General features: G+C 37.1%; 2 protein-coding genes across 2 annotated transcripts in view; both read right to left on the bottom strand.

Annotated features, from left to right (window-relative positions):
• Positions 1–1,368: 1,368 nt before the first annotated feature.
• On the bottom strand, positions 1,369–6,419 carry LOC120011301 (proline-rich receptor-like protein kinase PERK15). Its single transcript, XM_038862388.1, has 9 exons — positions 5,945–6,419; positions 5,249–5,355; positions 4,852–5,155; positions 3,838–3,924; positions 3,646–3,716; positions 3,029–3,105; positions 2,720–2,867; positions 2,159–2,320; positions 1,369–1,958 (listed from the first exon to the last, which is right to left on the bottom strand). Exons 1-9 carry the CDS (start codon positions 6,255–6,257, stop codon positions 1,659–1,661), a joined length of 1,569 nt encoding a protein of 522 aa, XP_038718316.1. The 5' UTR covers positions 6,258–6,419; the 3' UTR covers positions 1,369–1,658.
• A 1,132-nt stretch (positions 6,420–7,551) lies between these two features.
• The window catches only part of LOC120011252 (proline-rich receptor-like protein kinase PERK15), a 29,389-nt gene continuing 18,362 nt past the window's right edge, over positions 7,552–18,578 (bottom strand). Inside the window, exons 2-8 of the mRNA XM_038862322.1 lie at positions 13,077–13,412; positions 9,082–9,168; positions 8,891–8,961; positions 8,745–8,821; positions 8,505–8,652; positions 7,926–8,084; positions 7,552–7,830 (exon numbers count right to left, since the gene is read on the bottom strand). Coding sequence (XP_038718250.1) covers positions 7,552–7,830; positions 7,926–8,084; positions 8,505–8,652; positions 8,745–8,821; positions 8,891–8,961; positions 9,082–9,168; positions 13,077–13,412 — 1,157 coding nt within the window. The remainder of the gene's footprint in view (positions 7,831–7,925; positions 8,085–8,504; positions 8,653–8,744; positions 8,822–8,890; positions 8,962–9,081; positions 9,169–13,076; positions 13,413–18,578) is intronic.

The following is an 18,578-nucleotide window of genomic DNA, read 5'->3' as shown; positions in this document are numbered from 1 at the left end:
TACAACCAATTTGGGTCTATTTTACTCATTTGATGCCAAGTCTCAGTTAGTTGGGTATGCAGATGCTGGTTATCTATCCGATCCTCACAGTGCAAAGTCTCAAACTGGTTATGTATTTCTTTATGGAAATACAGCTATTTCTTGGAAATCAGTGAAGCAGACAATAACAGCAACTTCTTCTAATCATTCTGAGATACTGGCAATTCATGAAGCTAGTCGGGAATGTGTGTGGCTGAGATCAATGATTTCTCATATTCAAGAAAAGTGCGGACTTCAATCAGTTAAGAGTATCCCAACAGTCCTGTTTGAAGACAACGCTGCATGTATAACCCAGCTTCGAGGAGGATACATAAAAGGTGATAGAACTAAACACATCTCTCCAAAATTTTTCTATACACATGAACTCCAGAAGAGTGGTGATATAGATGTTCGGCAGATTCGCTCTCATGATAATCTGGCAGATTTATTTACGAAAGCACTACCACCTACAACATTCAAGAAGTTGGTCTATAATATTGGCATGCGACAACTCAAAGATCTTCTTGAGTCAGGGGAAGTAAAAATGTGAAGACAGTGGTGTGGATTGTACACTTTTTCCTTTGACCAACGGTTTTTTCCCACAGGGTTTTCCTTGGCAAGGTTTTAATGAGGCAGTCTCCACACTGGTCACATCGAAATTGATGCACAAGAATGATGTACTCTTTTCCTTCGCTAAGGTTTTCATCCCATTGGGTTTTTCCTTAGAAAGGTTTTAATGAGGCACATTCTTTGTGTACGTGGTCCGTGGTCATCCAAGGGGGAGTGTTATGAAACATTTAAGGTGGATGACCCAACTGAAGAGAATGAAAGCTACAACGGCTTCATTAAAGACTGAATGTATTATAACATTCAATTTAGTCTTTAATAAGTAATTAATACTTCCATTACGTTTGATATTATTTTGTATATAAAAACATGTAATGATGATTTGTTGATGAATGAAGAAAGAAGAGAAAGAAGTATTCTCTTCCATTACTCTTCCATTTAATAACTAGATCAATTAAGTTCTATATTACATTATATTTACAACAGGTTCTTTTTTTATTTTATTTTATTTTATGGTATTTAAGCGCAATAATAACTAAGTTGTATATATGCAATATATGCCATGGGACATTCATTCAAACTTGAAGCATGTTGCATGTGATGCTTAAATTTAGAAATACTACATTTATGCAATTTTAAATGCTAGTTCAATTGGTGGTGTCGTTAAAAACTTCCCTTTTCTCGCTCTCCCTCCTCTCCCTCTCCCTCTCTAAAGAAACCCTCTCAACTCTCTCATCTCATCTCATCTCATCTTCAAACCCGATTGGAGAGGAGAGAATCGCAAGTCACAATAAGTTGTCTCTCATTCATATAATGTAAATTCTCTCATTCATATAATGTAAGTTTTGAAATACAGAGCGAGCACTGGGAACTCCAAAAATCTCAATCCAGTTCTAATCGTGTTTTGAACATCCATGGACTGAACATACAGTCCCAGAATCAATTCCATGCTCATTTTTCAATTTGACATCCGACCACTTGAGATATAATCCTAGAAAATGTTCGAGAGTCTGAGGGTCGGATGTGAAAATTTTACTACCTACCAAAGAATGTTAATTAATCTTTGGAAGCTTTTAACTAATCTCTTTAGTCTGTTTCTCCATTTTCTTCAACTCCATTTCTTGGGTAGTTTGTTGGCCTTCAGTGCTGGAGCTTGATGCTTGGAGACCACTCTCACTAGTCGGCCCACTGTATCCACTACTACCCAGCTCTTGGCTTTCCAATGCCATCTTCCTGAATTTCTTCAAATCTTCTTTATATTGACCAGAGCTATAATCTGAGCTAGCATAAGAACCAAAAGCTGTGCTCTGTCCCGGTGTTATTCTCTCATTCAGATCATCCAGGGACATATTTCCTTCCAGAGCTCTAACCATCTGCTTTGCATAAGAATGGTGAAGGGTTACAAGTTCAAGTTCTTGCATTTCAATTTAAAATCAAATGTAATTCCAGTCAAAACCAAATTCGATGCAAATATTGGCAAAAGTTTGCATCCAACTAAAAGTTTGAAACCAATTAAAGCAGAGACACATTCAAGAGAGCATGAACCAATCATTTAGACCTTGGGGAGAATTACCTGGCTCATTCTGGACCGAAACTTTGCAGAATGGCGCACAGAAGCTGCAGCACAAGCAATCATTCTAGCCATTTCATTGTAGTCATAACCCTTCTGCAACTTTGGATCAACAAGAGCATCATAGTTGCCATCTTCTAGAGCTTGATTGAGCAGAGGCCTTGCCTATATTTCCACAATAGTCTGTTATTTTTCTTATGGCAGTAACGTTTTGAGAATACTCTATTACAAAATAAGGGGAGAAATAAAAGTTCATTAGTGCATAAAAGGTATAGCTAGCAATCGATGGAAAATAACATAAAGGTCCAGTTGATAGAGCACAAACAAGCCCTTAAACCCAAAACACTTGTGGCAGGCTGCCAAATCTCCTTTCCCTTTTTTTTATTTGCATTAAAAACCCCATTGCATACCTAACCATGCTGCATTGCCTTTTCAAAGAAATAAAATCAAAGACAGAAAAGAAGTAGGCAGAGGATATGCAATATGAAGCACCACAAATACAACTTTTACCATATTTTAAATTTTGAATCACGTATTCCTTAACTGATGAAAAACAGTACTAACCCAGTCAACTATGCTATCATCAAAAAAGGACTGCTTTTTATCAACGGGTCGATGTCCTGTTATTAACTCCAGAAGGACGACCCCGAAGGAAAAGACGTCTGACTTGTCAGTGAGCTTCCCTGTAGACGCATACTCCGGAGCCATGTAGCTGTATATGACAATCGATGTGAGGATAGAAAAAGCTTTTATCAACATTTTAAGGGGGGAAAAAAACATCAGGCCTATTACTCTTTCCAAGTATTACAAAATTTGAGGACATAGCAGCCTTGGAATTATTTTTAGATAAAATAAAATGGAAGTGTAACATACCCAAAAGTTCCCATTACTCTAGTTGAAACATGAGTTTCAGTATCCAAAGACGACCTGGCTAGTCCAAAATCTGCAACCTACATAATAGATCTAAGTAAGTGAATGCCCGAGCAGAATTTAGGCATCAAAGCAAATATACTTCATATGGCTATTCACAGCAATCAAGATAACTCCATTATCCTTTTCGTTTTAAGAACATCTTCAAGATTCATTTTCCTCTACCTGTTAACCACTTCAAGTATTTATCCATTGCATATGATGGTTTTCCTTCAGCAATTACTTCATTTAAACAATAGACTTGCAAACTCAAATTCCTTGCCCCTAATAATACTTATACAAAGATAGCCAGAAACCCACAAGTAATCTTTTTTACCTTTTTTTCTCTTTTGACAGGTATTTTCCCCTTTCTTGCCACACCATTCAATAAATAGAACACAGCTACAATTTTAACAAATTCACAACCTTGATTTGCGGTCAAGACGAGAAAGAAAGGGAAAATATCAAAATTTAAACTCCAACATCTTAATTTCAAAAGATCCATTTGGTTGTTATGGACTACTAACTAACCGATTTATGGGTTATATGAGTACATTTTCAATAAAATTCCAAAATCCTACCTTTGCCTCAAAGTTATCATCAAGAAGAATATTAGCCGCCTTGACATCACGATGTATAATCTTGGGATGACCTGGGATAAATTTTAAGTCAAAGGATGGTTAAAAACTTAAAATACAACAAAAATGAAGCATTGAACTTTTAAAGTTTGCTTGTGCATTTCAATGTAGATGCAATCTGCAAAAGATACTCACAATCCTCATGTAGATAAGCAAGTCCTTTTGCCGCACCAACAGCAATTTTAACTCTTGTTGCCCAGGTCATAGTGGGTCCGTCCTTCCCTGTTATATTAATTATCACTCGTAAGTGCACAGCATTACAGATAAACTGTATGGATAATTTGAGAGGTAAATGTTCCTATTCTGAAAAATGTCATTTAATTATCCTCAATCCTAAGGCATATAATTCATTTGAAAGTTTACTTTGGATTCTTAGGTCATTAGGATCCTCTCCGACAAAGATGAACGCACTCTCAAGTTCTAACTGGGACTGAGCTTGGGCGTTCATTCCAGTAAGTGTTTGGTTTCTTTTCCAATGCCAAACCTGGTTAAACCAGGTCCATGCCCACCAACCAAAGCAATAAATCTTAAACATAGCAAGTAGTGAATTGCAAAAAGACTTTCTACAAGCTTTTTTTGAAAAAATTTGAATGTGGCATAACAACAAGAGAGGAAGCAAATTAAAATTTGAAATCAACCTTAGAAGTAGGATAGATACATATGAAAAATAAATTTCAACAATTACTGTGCCCTAAACCCACGGAAAAGAATAAAGAAGAAGCAGCAAAAACATTCTGCTAAGGCCTATAGGACCAAAAGAACTTGCTAAAATTGTTTGCCTATGTATGGGATTTGAACCTTTGATAAATGGGTGAGTGCAACAAACCATTCAATCAAGCAAATTTCATGTGAAGTCTAGTAAGATAAAAGAAAACTGTAAACTAAAGTTTGTAACTGTAATTCCAATGTAAAACCTATCATCATATCATCATAAAGAGCAACACAATTGTCATAACTTGACAGGAAGAGATTAGCAATACATTTAGTTGTCCTAGATCGGCATCTGGATTATTACAGAAATGGATAGAATCAAGTTTTATAAGTTGAGGAAGTAGCACTACCTTGATCATTCGAGAATCAAAAAAATAACTTTTAAATTTTTTGAATCTCCTATCTGTAAACAAATGAAATTTACTAATAAAGACTTACTGTGCAAATGGAATTCCAAGGTGTTGTTAGGAACAAACTCATAGACAAGCATTCTATGGGCCCCTGTGATACAGTATCCAACTAGTGAAACAAGATGTCTGTGATGAATACGGCTAATGATCTCAACCTCCGCCTGAAATTCACGCTCCCCCTGCCCACTCCCAGCTTTTAACTGTTTTATTGCAACCACCTTACCATTTGGAAGGACTCCCTTGTGTACATAGCCAAAACCACCTTGACCAAGGAGGTTCGAGTCGGAGAAACCATTAGTTGCCCTTGCCAACTCTTCATACGTAAATGTGCTCTGTGGAAATCCAAAGGCAATGCCAGGGGCCGTTTTTTCAGAGCCAGAACTGCCATTCGATGAATGAGGTTCAGAAGGAGTGAGAACAAGTACCTGTGACTTTTGGGGAATGAATGGAAATCCAAGGGGAGTAGGCATTGGCTTGTTTTCTGTAGGATGAGGCACATTATGTTGCCAATGCCGACCAACATAAGGGTCACCTGGAAAAATAAGACACCAGGTAACAAATTCATTAAATAAAAAGCAAAGCATCAATTAGTTAACAGGAAGAGATGAAATGGTATAAGAAGTGGTTACACAGAATAACAAACATGAAACAACCATAATGGACTCAACTGATGCTGGACAAGGCTAATCATATTCACGGCCAACTAGTCAAAATGCCTTATCAATTCTTTTCAAGCAGCAAACTTTTTTTAAAATAACAAGCATCCAACATTCAATTGACCTCTATCAAAAGATAAAAGTGAACTTGGAAAAAATTAAGCATCTATGAGATTTTCAACTTCATTATTCATGAAATTATTGTAAATCATCCTTCCACCATTAATCTTTCAGTCCTCTCACGCAAACGCAAAACTACTCTTTCATGTCAATGATGAAAGAGTATTGTACTTTTTGCCAGCCCACGTCCAACCATGAATAAATTATAAAACAAAAAAGAAGCTGCAACCCAAACCTTAATTTTTAGGCTTACACAACAAACACTCGCCGACATCGAAATTGATTAAAAGAATCGAAAAAATGAAGCCATAAAAGCCAAAAAATAGAATATATGCACTCTCTCACCTGTAGGTGGAGGACCTCCATAGAAGCCCTCTCCCATCTTCCTTTTCCTTCTCATACGAATAATGACGAAAATGCCCACACCAACCAGCACAAATATTGCTCCTAACCCTACCCCGACTATTAGCGCGGCCAACGTCCCCGGTGGTAGTCCGCCTTCTGATGGCGGCCGCACCATTGTCCCATTTGTCGAATCAGTAGACGGCGGAGTTGTAGCGTTTGTAGTCGGCGGAGGAGAGAAAGTATTGTTGGTAATTGGCGGAGGAGGAGGGGTGCCGTTGAATACCGGAGGTGATGACGGAGGCGGAGCCGACATCGCGGCAGAAAAACTACCGACAATAATCGAGAATGCAAGGAAGTGACAAGGAGTGTGAAAACGATAATTTGAACTTCGAAGCTGGAATGGAAAAGGGAAGAATTTCTGTGAATGGAATCACGTAATCACATGGTGTTGTCAATGGTGGGTCAACAGTTAGAAAGAAAATAAACAAAAAGAGTGAGGTGGATCGACAGTGAAATGAACCTCTCAACATGTCGTATTATTCGTCTTTGGAAGGAAAACAATGTCGTTTTACGCTTTAACCAATAACTATAATAGGCTATTCCTTTGATGATGGAGTTGATATAGATATTTGTTTCCAACCAAGTAATTAATTTTGACTAATGACCCACTCCATCATTATTAAATTATGTCCAATAATTGGTCCATATAGAACCTAAGATTTTAAAAAGGGGATCCGGGGGAGGTCTAAAAACTTCTGGTTATAGAAAGAAACTTATGCTCTGTTTGTTTTGTAGACAATATACCCCTCTAGCAAAATGTTTTTATAGTTTATAATTATAATGTTTGATGGGAGGAAAATAATAAAATTAATTAAAAACAAATAAAAGTCTACCAAAAAAATCAATCCCAAAATGAGGGAAAACAATGTCCCTTTTAAAATAGGATTCGAGGGAGGTTTAGTGTTAAAAAACACTGAACTCCTCCAGTGTCAACTCCTGACCGTCATGTTGATATACCTGATAATGTAATATATGCAGAAAGTATGGATTGCTCTCCATGAGAGATTTTCACAAGTGAATGATGTCCGGATTTATGAGATATGACAAGAGATTGTCAACCTATGACAAGGAAACAGGTTATTGAACAAAGTTTTGAGTTTTATAAAAATCTTGAAACTGAAACTCTTTTTAAAAACTACAATCAAACAGGCAAATATTCCATAAAGAAAATTCAGTAGGTGAAAAACACAATGATTGAGCATAAATTTTTACAATTAATTATTTGCATTAAGTCTTAATTCGAATAAAACTAAAATGATGCACTGCTTCGCAAGTTACAATAAGCTTAGTCTCAAACGTATAAATTATAATGTGCATTTAGAGAAACAGACAGAGCGAGGAACGGAAACTTCAAAAAATCTCAATCAAAATTCTAATCACGTTTTGAACATCCATGGATGAACGCGCAATCCCAGAACCAATTCCATGTTCATTTTTCAATTTGACATCCAATCACTTGGGATTTAATCCTAGAAAATGTTTTCACAGTGTAAAGGGCTACTTACCAAGGACAGTTAATTAATCTTTGGGAGCTCTAACCAATGTCTTTAGTCTGTTACACCATTTCCTTCAACTCCATTTCTTGGGTAGCTAGTTTGTTGGCCTTCAGTGCTGGAGCTTGATGCTTTGAGACCATACTCACTAGTCGGCCCCCTGTATCCACTACTACCCAGCTCTTGGCTTTCCAATTCCATCTTCCTGAAATTCTTCGAATCTTCTTTGTATTGATCTGAGCTAACACAAGAAACAAAAATTGTGCTCTGTCCGGGTGTTATTCCCTCGATTAGATCATTCGGGGAAATATTTCCTTCCAGAGCTCCAACTATCTGCTTTGCGTAAGAATTGTGAAATCAATTAAAGTAAAGAGAGACATTCAAGAGCATGAACCCAACATTTAGACCTTAGGGAGAAGGAGAATTACCTGGCTCATTCGGGGCCGCTTCGCTGAATGGCGTATAGAAGCTGCAGCACAAGCAATCATTCTAGCCATTTCAGTGTAGTTATAACACTTGTGCAACTTTGGATCAACAAGGTTATCATAGATGCCATCTTTTAGAGCTTGATCGAGCAAAGGGCTTGCCTAGATTAATTTCCACAATAATAGTGTATGTTATTTTTCTTACGGCAGTAAAGGTTTGAGAATACTACATTACCAAATAAGGAAAGAAATAAAGATCCATTGGTGCATAAAAGGTATAGCTAGCAATTGATGTATTTTCCATCCAGTTGATACAGCACAAAACAAGCCTTTAAACCCAAAACACTTGTGGCCGGCTGCCAAATCTCCTCTCTCTTTCTTATATGCATTAAAAACCCCCCATTGCTTTCTATCAAAGGCCATACTTACTCATGCTGCATTGCCTTTTCTAAGTAATAAAACCAAAGAAGGTGGCTGAGGACATGCAGTATGAAGCAACACAAATACGGCGACAACTTTTACCAGATTTTAAATTTTGGATCATATATTCATCAAGTGGTGGAAAACAGTACTAACCCTTACCCAGTCAACTATGCCATCATCCAAAAATAACTTATTTTTATCAATGGGTCGATGTCCTGTTATCAACTCCAGAAGGACGACCCCAAAGGAATAGACGTCTGACTTGTCAGTGAGCTTCCATGCAGATGCATACTCCGGGTCAATGTAGCTGTATATGACAATGGATGTGAGGATAGGAAAAGCTTTTATCAAGAAAAATTGGACCTTGGAATTATTTTTAGATAAGTAGTGTAAACATACCCAAAAGTTCCCTTTACTGCAGTTGACACATGAGTTTCAATATCCAAAAAAGTCTTGGCTAGTCCAAAATCTGCAACCTACACAATACTAGATCAAAGTAAGTGAATACCCGAGCAGAATATTTTCAATAAAATTCCAAATCTTACCTTTGCCTCAAAGTTATCATCAAGAAGAATATTAGTCCCCTTGACATCACGATGTATAATCGTCGGATGACCTGGGATAAATTTTAAGTCGAAGGATAGTGAAAATACAACAAGAATGAAGCATTGAACTTTCAAAGTTTTCTTCTTGTGCATTTCAATGTACGTAGATGCAGTCTGCAAAAGATACTCACAACCCTCATGCAGATAAGCAAGCCCTTTTGCCGCACCAACAGCAATTTTAACTCTTGTTGCCCAGTCCATAGCGGCTCTCTCCTTCCCTGTCATATCATCTATCACTCATAAGTGCACATCATTACAGTTAGCTACATCTTCATATACCAAGGCAAGGCAACAGGCCGGGGCACAAAATTCTTTTTCTATACTTCCTTGTGCCATTATCTGCACTTCACAATATCTAACTTTTCGTGGCTGATATTAATTTAAGCTTTTGAAAAAGTTTGAATGTGGCATAACAACAATTACTGTGCACTAAAACCCTAGTTTTGAAGTCAGCCTTGTCCATATAAAATTATAAATGAGTAGCATAGATGCATATGAAAAAAAATTTCTCAACAGTTACTGTGCCCTAAAACCTGGGAAAGAATAAAGAAGACAATGAAGCAGCAAAAACATTCCGCTATAGGACCAAAAGAACTTGCTAAGATTGTTTGCCTATGTATGCGATTTGAACCTTTTGACGGGGGGCCGTCCAACAAACCATTCAATCAAGCAAATTGCATGTGAAGTCTATGTAAGAAAAAAAAATATAATCTCTAAACTAAGGCCCTGTTTAGTATCATTATTTTTTTTTGATTTTGATTTTCAAAAAATGAAACATAAAAATAAAAATAGTGTTTGTTTGTTTGTATTTTCTGTTTTCGATTTTTTGAAAACACAAAATAGGTTTTCAAAAGTTTTTAGAACACCACACACACGACGACCCCCTTTCTCACTCGCATGACATGAGTGCCAGCTTTGGGCTCGGGTCGGTCCCGAGCTGAGCTACGGGCCGCGATCTCGGGTTGGGCGTGGGTCGGGTTTCGGACTCCGGTCAATCTTGGGTCAAGCTACGAGCCCTAATCGATTCCAGGAAGCCTGAGTCTATCTCAGGACGGGCTCCGGGTCAGTCCAGAGCTGGGCTAGGTGTCCGGGTAGGTCTCGGGCCTGGCTTCAGGCCCGGGTCGATCTCGAAACGTTTAGAGTCAGGCTAAGTGTAGGGTCTATCCTGGGCCTAGCTTCGGGCTGGTGTTGTGTCTGCCTGAGTTGGGTCCAACCCAGGATTCAGGCCCAAATCAGTCTTGGGGCCGGCTTTCGACGCTGGTCAGTCCTAGGCCGAACTTCGGGCACTGTCTTTTTCTATCAATCAAAAGCAGAGCTTCATGACATCTTGCATGACGATTTCATCTTGAATCAAATTTATGTTTTCATTTTCTATTTTAAATACGCAACCAAATAAGTGGTCAAATTTAGAGTGCGTTTGGTTTAGTTGTTTTCCAATTGTTTTGTTTTTATTTTCTAGAAAACATAAAACACTCTCGAAAATGCTTTTGGTTGGACACTCTCAAGTATCGGCTTTTGGTCAAGTTGTATGAGGGTGGCCATCTTTGCCCGCTTTGTCATTCCATTGAATTGGATGCGTTTGGTGACCATGCTATGGCTTGCGCGAACTCTCCAGGGACCAAGCATCGACATGATCTTGTGAAGGATGTGCTCTTTGACATATGTCGTTAAGCTGGGATCCAAGTGCAAAAGGAGGCAAAAGTTGCTTTTTTAGCATAGGGAGCTCGTCAAAGACATGCTGATATTTTGTTATACAATTGGTCCCAAGGTAAACACACATGTGTTGACATTACTTGTGTGTCCCCATTGTGTAGGATAGGGCCTACCTTCACTCATGGTAAGGCCGTCGATGATGCGGCTCTAGCGAAGATTGCCAAGCGTGAAGAGGGTTGTATTTCGACATCTTCATGTCTTTGCCCCCTTGTCTGTGACACCTTCGGCATCCTCTCCGCCAACGCAAATGACCTTTTATTGCGAATCCAGTGTGTTGCCAAGGCCTTCGCACCTCAAGAGTCATCATTCCACTGGATTTTTGGACTAGTTGGGTTCACTATTCAACGGGGATTGGCTGCCTCCCTTGTGGCACGCCTGCCTTAGGGCTTTTGTCTTGAGTATCTGTGATTTATTTGTAGATTACTCATTTGAAATTAATACTACTAATTATTGAGAATAATTAGACGATAGAAAACGTCAAAAAGTTGTTTCCTATTTTAGAAAACACGGCATGAAAGTCGGAGCTCTCCGTTTACGTAAAGCTTGCGTACGAGTTGCGACGTTCAGAAAGAACGGATTAGGGGGCTCCGCAATTAGTTTCAAATTGTAGAGTCTACAATTGAAATCCAATGACTTAAAGAGATGTGCCACATCACACAATATTTTTGTTTTTTCATTTTTAAAATTTGTATGACTTTGTCTTCACCTTGGATATGAATTGTAGACTCTAGGGAATTGCGGAGCCCCCAAATCCAGAAAGAACGTGTAGAATGCATTGCTCCCATTCCGTATTATTATTATTGTTTTTTAATTAAATAATTTTTTAATAACTTTACAAAGTGTGCATGTGTATTAATTACTTATTAGGATTAAATAATTAATTTGTATTCTATCCAAAACATGCATTCTTTCTTAGAAAATAGTATTTACAATTTCAAACCAAACATATTTTTTTTAGAAAATAGGAATGGAAAATAAGAAATGGAAAATAAAAATAGAAAACAAAAAATAAACCAAACGCATTCTTATGTTTTTATTTTATATTTTTACTTTTTATTTTTGTTTTCATAATTTTTGAAAGTGATCATGACGTAAAGTAACTATATTTCCAATGTGACGCCTGTCAATATGGTTGTCAAAATCCCGATTTTGATCGTAAGATCGTACGATCTTACAATCTTAGGTAACCAAAACAATTCGAATCGTGTAACCTTAATAGACTTATGGAGTCATAGGCTTATGGGTTGTGGTCTACTAATCATGCGCTTATGTTTCTAATCCTAGTTTTTGTTGAAAAATTGGTTCTAATATATTAACATGATATAATCTTGCACAATTATTGTGCTTGCTTTTCATAGTTCTCTAGAGGTCTTAAAAAATTACAAGTTTATTAACATGTTTATAAATAAATAATAATCACATTTTTAAATTTTTTATTACTTATAAACTATAGTATATTATATAACGTTAATTATTTATTTAGAAATAAGTAATTATATTATTTTACGTTTATTTTTTAAATTTTATAAAATCTTACGATTTCACGATTCGACTTTGCATGTCTTCCATCCATGGTTGTCAAAATCCCGATTTTTATCATAAAATCGTACGATCTTACGATATTAAGTAACCCAAACGATTCAAATCGATGTAAAATCCCAAAATTGATAAAATCCATCGATTTTTCCCGATCTTACCGATTTTATAATTTTACCGATTTTAACCTTAATAGACTTATGGAGTTATGGGCTTATGGGTTGTGGTTTACTAATCATGTACTTATGTTTCTAATCCTAGTTTTTTGTTGAAAAATTGGTTCTAATTTATTAACATGATATAATCGTGCACAATTATTGTATTTGTTTTTCATAATTCTCTGGAGATCTTAAAAGATTACAATTTTATGAAATATTAACATGTCTATAAATAAATAATAACCACATTTGTTGAACTTTTTATTACCTATAAACTATAGTATATTATATCATGTTAATTATTTATTTAGAAATAAATAATTATATTATTTTACATTTATTTTTTAAATTTTATAAAATCTTACGATTTCATGATTCGATTTTACGATTCGATTTTACATACCTTCCACCGATTTTACATAAAATCTCTATTTTGACAACCTTGCTTCCACCAATCTTATGTAAGATCCCGATTTTGACAACTTTACCGCTGTCATCATAACTCATAAATAGCAACACGTACAATTGCCATATCTTGTGAGGAAGAGATTAGCAATAAATTTACTTGTCCCATCTGGATTATAATAGAAATAGACCGGATCAAGCTTTTAAAGTTGAGGAAGTAGCACTGTAGCAGTGCTGTCTTAAATTTTCTTTTAATGTTTTTTTCCATCTCATATCTATAAACAAACGAAATTTACCAATAAATTAAGACTTACCGTGCAAATGGAATTCCAAGGTCTTGTTAGAAACAAACTCATAGACAAGCATTCTATGGGCGTCTGCGATACAGTATCCAACTAGTGAAACAAGATGTCTGTGATGAACACGGCTGATGATCTTAACCTCCTGCTGAAATTCATGCTCCCCCTGCCGACTCCCAGGTTTTAACTTTTTTATTGCGACCTCCATCGTACCTTCAAGGATTCCCTTGTAGACATCACCAAAACCGCCTTGACCAAGGAGGTTCGAGACCGAGAAACCATTGGCTGCCTCTGCTAACTCTTCATAAGTAAATGCCTTCATCTGTGGAACTCCCAAGGCAATGGTAGGGGCTGTTTTTTTAAAAAATAACATGCATCAAACATTCATTTGACCTCATTAATTTGTCAACAATGAATAAATTATAAAATTAGCAAAAAAGAAACTGAAACCTAAAGCATTAGTTTTTAGACTAAACAACAAACACTCGCCGACCCATTTGTCCCCTGTGGCAGATCTCCTGATGTCTGCGGTGCGGTCGTCCCATTTGTCGTATTAGTAGATGGTGGAGTTGTAGCGCTTGTGGAGCCAGAGCCGGAGGCGGATGCGGAGGACGAGGAGGAGGCGGATCCTGAGCCGGAGCCAGAGGAGGAGGCGGAGGCGGAGCCAGAGGAGTGATAAATATATAAAAGTCTATATATAAACAGTGTTATAGGTAGATGTATACATATATAAGTTTATATATATATAGTTGTATATATGTGTGTGTGTGGTACGAAAGTCAAAGTAATAGTTATATATATAGATATATATATGTATGTGTGTATATATATATGCAAAAGTCCAACGTAATAGTTATATGTATAGATATATATGTATATGTATCTAAGTGTCTGACATTAATAAATAATCTTTGTGTTGATATTTTATGTCTGCAGCCCCAACTTTCTTCTAAAGTCTTCAAAATACAGCGTTCGTGAAACTTATCAATAACTTTTCACTTCTATAAAAGGATCAGACACTGAGACAAATAAAAGAGGGAGTCTCTCTGGAGAAAGCAAAGAGCAAGAGAAGACAACATTAGAGGCAAGAGGAGGAGAAAAATCAAGGAGTGAGTTCTTGGGTTTTATTTTCTCTTTTACAACAATTTTCTCTCATATTCTTTCTAGAATTTTGTGAGATCAATTGTTGGTTGTGTAAACCTAGTATGAGGAACTAATCCTCTTACTAGGGTGATGATGGATCCACTCTATTGTATCTAAATAAATTTGGTTTGATTAATTATTAGTTTATTTATGCTATGTCAAGTGTTAATTAGCTATTCTTTATTGATAATTAAATCTTGATGCTTAGCTACCATCTAGGTTTGATTACCATGATGCAAATTGAGGCAAATGCCCATGTCCAATTTGAGACCAGCTTCTTGCAATTAATACCGGAGTTACCTAGACATAAATGTCATATGCTAGGATATTTGTGATCGCTACATAAGTTACCATAAATCCTAATGCATTCTTGATTGTCTTATCCAATCCAAATGCCCATGGATGGTTGCAATTGGGAATAGACGTGGTAAGTCAAATGCCCATGACTATTACATAAATTAGGGGACTTGATCTTTGACATGCATGAATGAAATGATAATTGTCTGCTAAATAATTTAAATACAATAGAGTTGGTGAATTCGGATCCCTAGTGTTTGCTTATTTGCGTTAATCCTTATTTATTTTGTTTCCATTGATAATTACAAGAGTTGGAATTGCAGATATTTAATAGTCAGTCCCTGTGGGTACGACACTCGTATTTACCACTTCTATACTACAATTGATTCGTGCACTTGCGAGTATAATTTGGGTTTGAAATCGCTATAATTTTAGCGGGTACTAAACTCCACATCAAGTTTTTGGCGCCGTTGCCGGGGACTGATTTAATATATTGTTATCTAACTCTTGTATATATATATATATATATATATATATATATATTATAATATTAGTATCCTACACCTCCTTAATGGAAGGTTTTTCAGTTTTTTTTTTTTTTTTTATGGATGGCTTAACCGCCCCATCTAACTATATATTATTGGCTGGTTCTACTGCTACCGCCTATATCTGTTTATAATAACTGTCACTAACACTTACTAACTTACTAACATTTAAATTTCTGCCACTAACAGTAACGTTTATTTATTTATTTCATTTACAGTATTATTTATATTTGTGGTTGGCTTTACACTGCCCCACCTTTATATATATATATGCTTATGTGGTCGGCTGAGCCGCCTAATATAACTTTTTATTTCTGTTAATACTTATGGTTGGCCTTTATGCCCCATTTTATTGTTTTTTATATTAATTTCTTATTTTGTGCATATTCACTCTTTTAATTTTGTTAAAAAAAAAAGAAAAAAAAGAAGGATTATTATTGCTGACATTTTCTTTTATGCAAGGACGTCGATCTCAAAGTTCAAATCTTTTTAAATACAATCCAGAGATTGAACAAACTCTTGCACAACTGAGAAGAGAAGTAAGAGGAAAAATGACAGAAGAGAATCTTGAGAATGCTATTGTTGGAATTGCAAATCCACCAATCAATGAACCTGCTCGGAGGCCAATGAAGAATTCATTCATACCTCAGAATATGGAGCAGCCATCCAGCATAGCATTTCAACCCAATGTCCAAGGCAATGCCACATTCTCTCCAGTTCTACTCAATGCAGTCACACATTTCCGAGGCACAACATTTGATGACCCTTACCTACACATCAGAGAATTCTTTGAACTCTGTAAGACACAATCTGTTCAGGGCTTGACGTCAGAAGAAGTACGACTCACGTTGTTTCCATTTTCTCTCAAAGACAATGTGAAACTGTGGTTCAACTCTTTGACCCCAGGATCGATCACTACATGGGAGCAAATGGCAACAAAATTCTTGAAGAAATTTTTCCCAGCCCAGAAGACGAAGCAATTAAGAAGGGAAATTCAAACATGGCAGCAAAAAGATGGGAACTTATTTTATGAAGCTTGGGATAACTTTAAACAGCTACTGCTAAAATGTCCACACCACAACTTGTCACAAGATGATCAAGTTCAAGCTTTTTATGAAGGACTCGACGCAACAAACACAAGCATCGTAGACTCAGCTTGTGGAGGCATATTAATGGAGAAAAGCAGTGAAGAAGCTTTTGACTTATTTGAAACTTTAAGTGAAAATTCTCAACAATTTTCATCTAGAGTAAAACAAGGGGTAAAGCTTCCAAAAGGTGTATATGAAGTCCACACCAGAGTAGAAAACCAACCTCAGTTGCAAGCCATGGAGAAGAAGATTGACATGTTAATGAAAGCAATTTCATCTTCCCAACAAGCAACCCAAGTTGAGATGTGTGCCATTTGTTCTCAATCTAACCACACCACAGAAACATGTCCTATGTCTTCTAACTCTGAACAAGAACATACCAATTATGTGGGACAAGGTGGCTTCCATCCCAACAACAATCCATTTTCAAATACATACAATCCAGGATGGAGAAATCACCCAAATTTCAGTTGGGGAGGACAAGGCCAGAGTAAGCAATACAATCAGAAGATGACACAACAAGTCCCTACTGAACCAAAGAAGCTTTCTTTGGAGGAGCAAATGGCTCTTCTAGCTCTCAACACCAACAATTTTATTCAGAAAACGACAGAGCAAAACAACAGGTACGACCAACAATTCAGCAACATACATGGATCTATTCAAAAACTAGAAGTTCAAGTTGGTCAAATTGCTGAGCGACTAAGTGAAAGGGAGCTGGGCAGATTGCCGAGTCAACCAGAAGTCAATCCAAAAGGCAAGGAACAAATCAATGCTATTACCACCAGACGCGGAACAACTGTGGGATTTTTAGAGAACGATGGTGAAAAGGCCAAAAAGCCTAATGATGAAATTCAGCCCAAGCCAATTGACTTATCAAAGCATAAAATGAATGAGTCTCATGTGCCTTTTCCTAGCCGGTTGGTGAATGAGAAGAAGACTGACCAGATGCGGCGAATGATGGATATATTCAGAAAAGTTGAGATAAACATTCCGCTTCTTGACGCGATTCAACAAATTCCTCCATATGCAAAATTTCTCAAAGATGTCTGCACCAGAAAGAAGAAACTGACACCATATGAGAAGATTATGTTGTCTGAACAATGCAGTGCCGTTCTAAACAAGAAGCTACCACCAAAGCTAAAGGATCCGGGAAGTTTCACTATCCCTTGTACTGTTGGGCAAGTCTCTTTCGAGAAAGCTTTTCTAGACCTGGGTGCTAGCATCAATCTGATGCCATATTCAGTTTTTGTGCAACTTGGTCTCGAAAAGGAATTACAACCAACTTCAATCACTTTGCAATTGGCAGATCGGTCAATAAAATTTCCACGTGGTATCATAGAAGATGTTCTTGTCAAAGTTGATACATTTCTCCTTCCAGCAGATTTTATTATCCTTGATATGGAGGAAGACAGAAACATACCAATTATTCTGGGGAGGCCTTTCTTAGCCACTGCAGGAACTATTGTGGATGTACAAAAGGGTTGCTTGTCCATGACTGTACAAGGACAAACGGTGGAGTTTAATCTATTTGAAGCTACTAGACACCCTTCTGATAAAGGGGAGTGTTTTAGCATTGAAGCTGTTGATGGTTTAATTTATGATTCATTTTTGGAGCATCAATCTATTGACCATTTGGCAACTTGTCTTGCGTTTCCTGAACTGCAAGTTGAAGACGATGGTGAAGTTACAGAATTTTGTGCATATTTTCAGGCACAACAACCAGTGAATCAGAGGTGGATTCGCACATTTGAAGCTCTCGGTCCTTCGCTTCCGAAAGTGGTTCGTTCTATTGAATCTCCACCAAAGCTAGAGTTGAAGCAACTTCCAGATCATTTGAAATATGCTTATCTTGGTGCTAAAGAGGCATTACCTGTCATTGTCGCTGCTAACCTTACTGAGCCCCAGGAAGAAAGTCTCTTGAGGGTGCTACGACAATACAAAAGTGTCATTGGGTGGTCCATTGCTGACATCAAAGGCATAAGTCCCACTATGTGTATGCACCGAATTTTACTGGAAGAAGATTCAAAATCCTCACGTGAAGCACAAAGACGTCTCAATCCATCAATGAAGGAGGTAGTTCGATCTGAAATATTGAAGTTGTTGGATGTAGGAGTCATCTATCCTATTTCTGATAGCCAATGGGTCAGTCCTGTTCAAGTGGTTCCCAAGAAATCTGGAATCACGGTAATTACTAATGAGAACAATGAGCTCATCCCAACAAGAAAACAGACAGGGTGGCGTGTTTGTATTGATTATCGAAAGCTGAATTCTGCCACAAGAAAGGATCACTTTCCCTTACCATTTCTAGATCAGGTGCTAGAAAGACTGGCGGGCCATTCCCATTATTGTTTTCTTGATGGCTACTCTGGCTATAATCAAATTGTGGTCGCACCAGAGGATCAAGAGAAAACAACTTTCACATGTCCTTTTGGGACATTTGCATA

This window comes from Tripterygium wilfordii, chromosome 12, assembly GCF_013401445.1.
Source record: "Tripterygium wilfordii isolate XIE 37 chromosome 12, ASM1340144v1, whole genome shotgun sequence".
In the NCBI taxonomy this organism is placed as follows: domain Eukaryota; kingdom Viridiplantae; phylum Streptophyta; class Magnoliopsida; order Celastrales; family Celastraceae; genus Tripterygium; species Tripterygium wilfordii.
The sequence above is the reverse complement of the archived record's forward strand: the minus strand, read 5'-3'. Positions and strand labels throughout refer to the sequence as shown.

Bases quoted from the DNA above. Each gene is read 5' to 3' on its own strand.
- LOC120011301 (XM_038862388.1), bottom strand. From the start codon at position 6,257: ATGTCGGCTCCGCCTCCGTCATCACCTCCGGTATTCAACGGCACCCCT. The intron at 5,356-5,944 runs GTGAGAGAGTGC...TTATTTTTCCAG, and splicing joins TGGAGGTCCTCCACCTACAG to GTGACCCTTATGTTGGTCGG. The intron at 3,717-3,837 runs GTGAGTATCTTT...AATTTATCCCAG, and splicing joins TGCTTATCTACATGAGGATT to GTCATCCCAAGATTATACAT.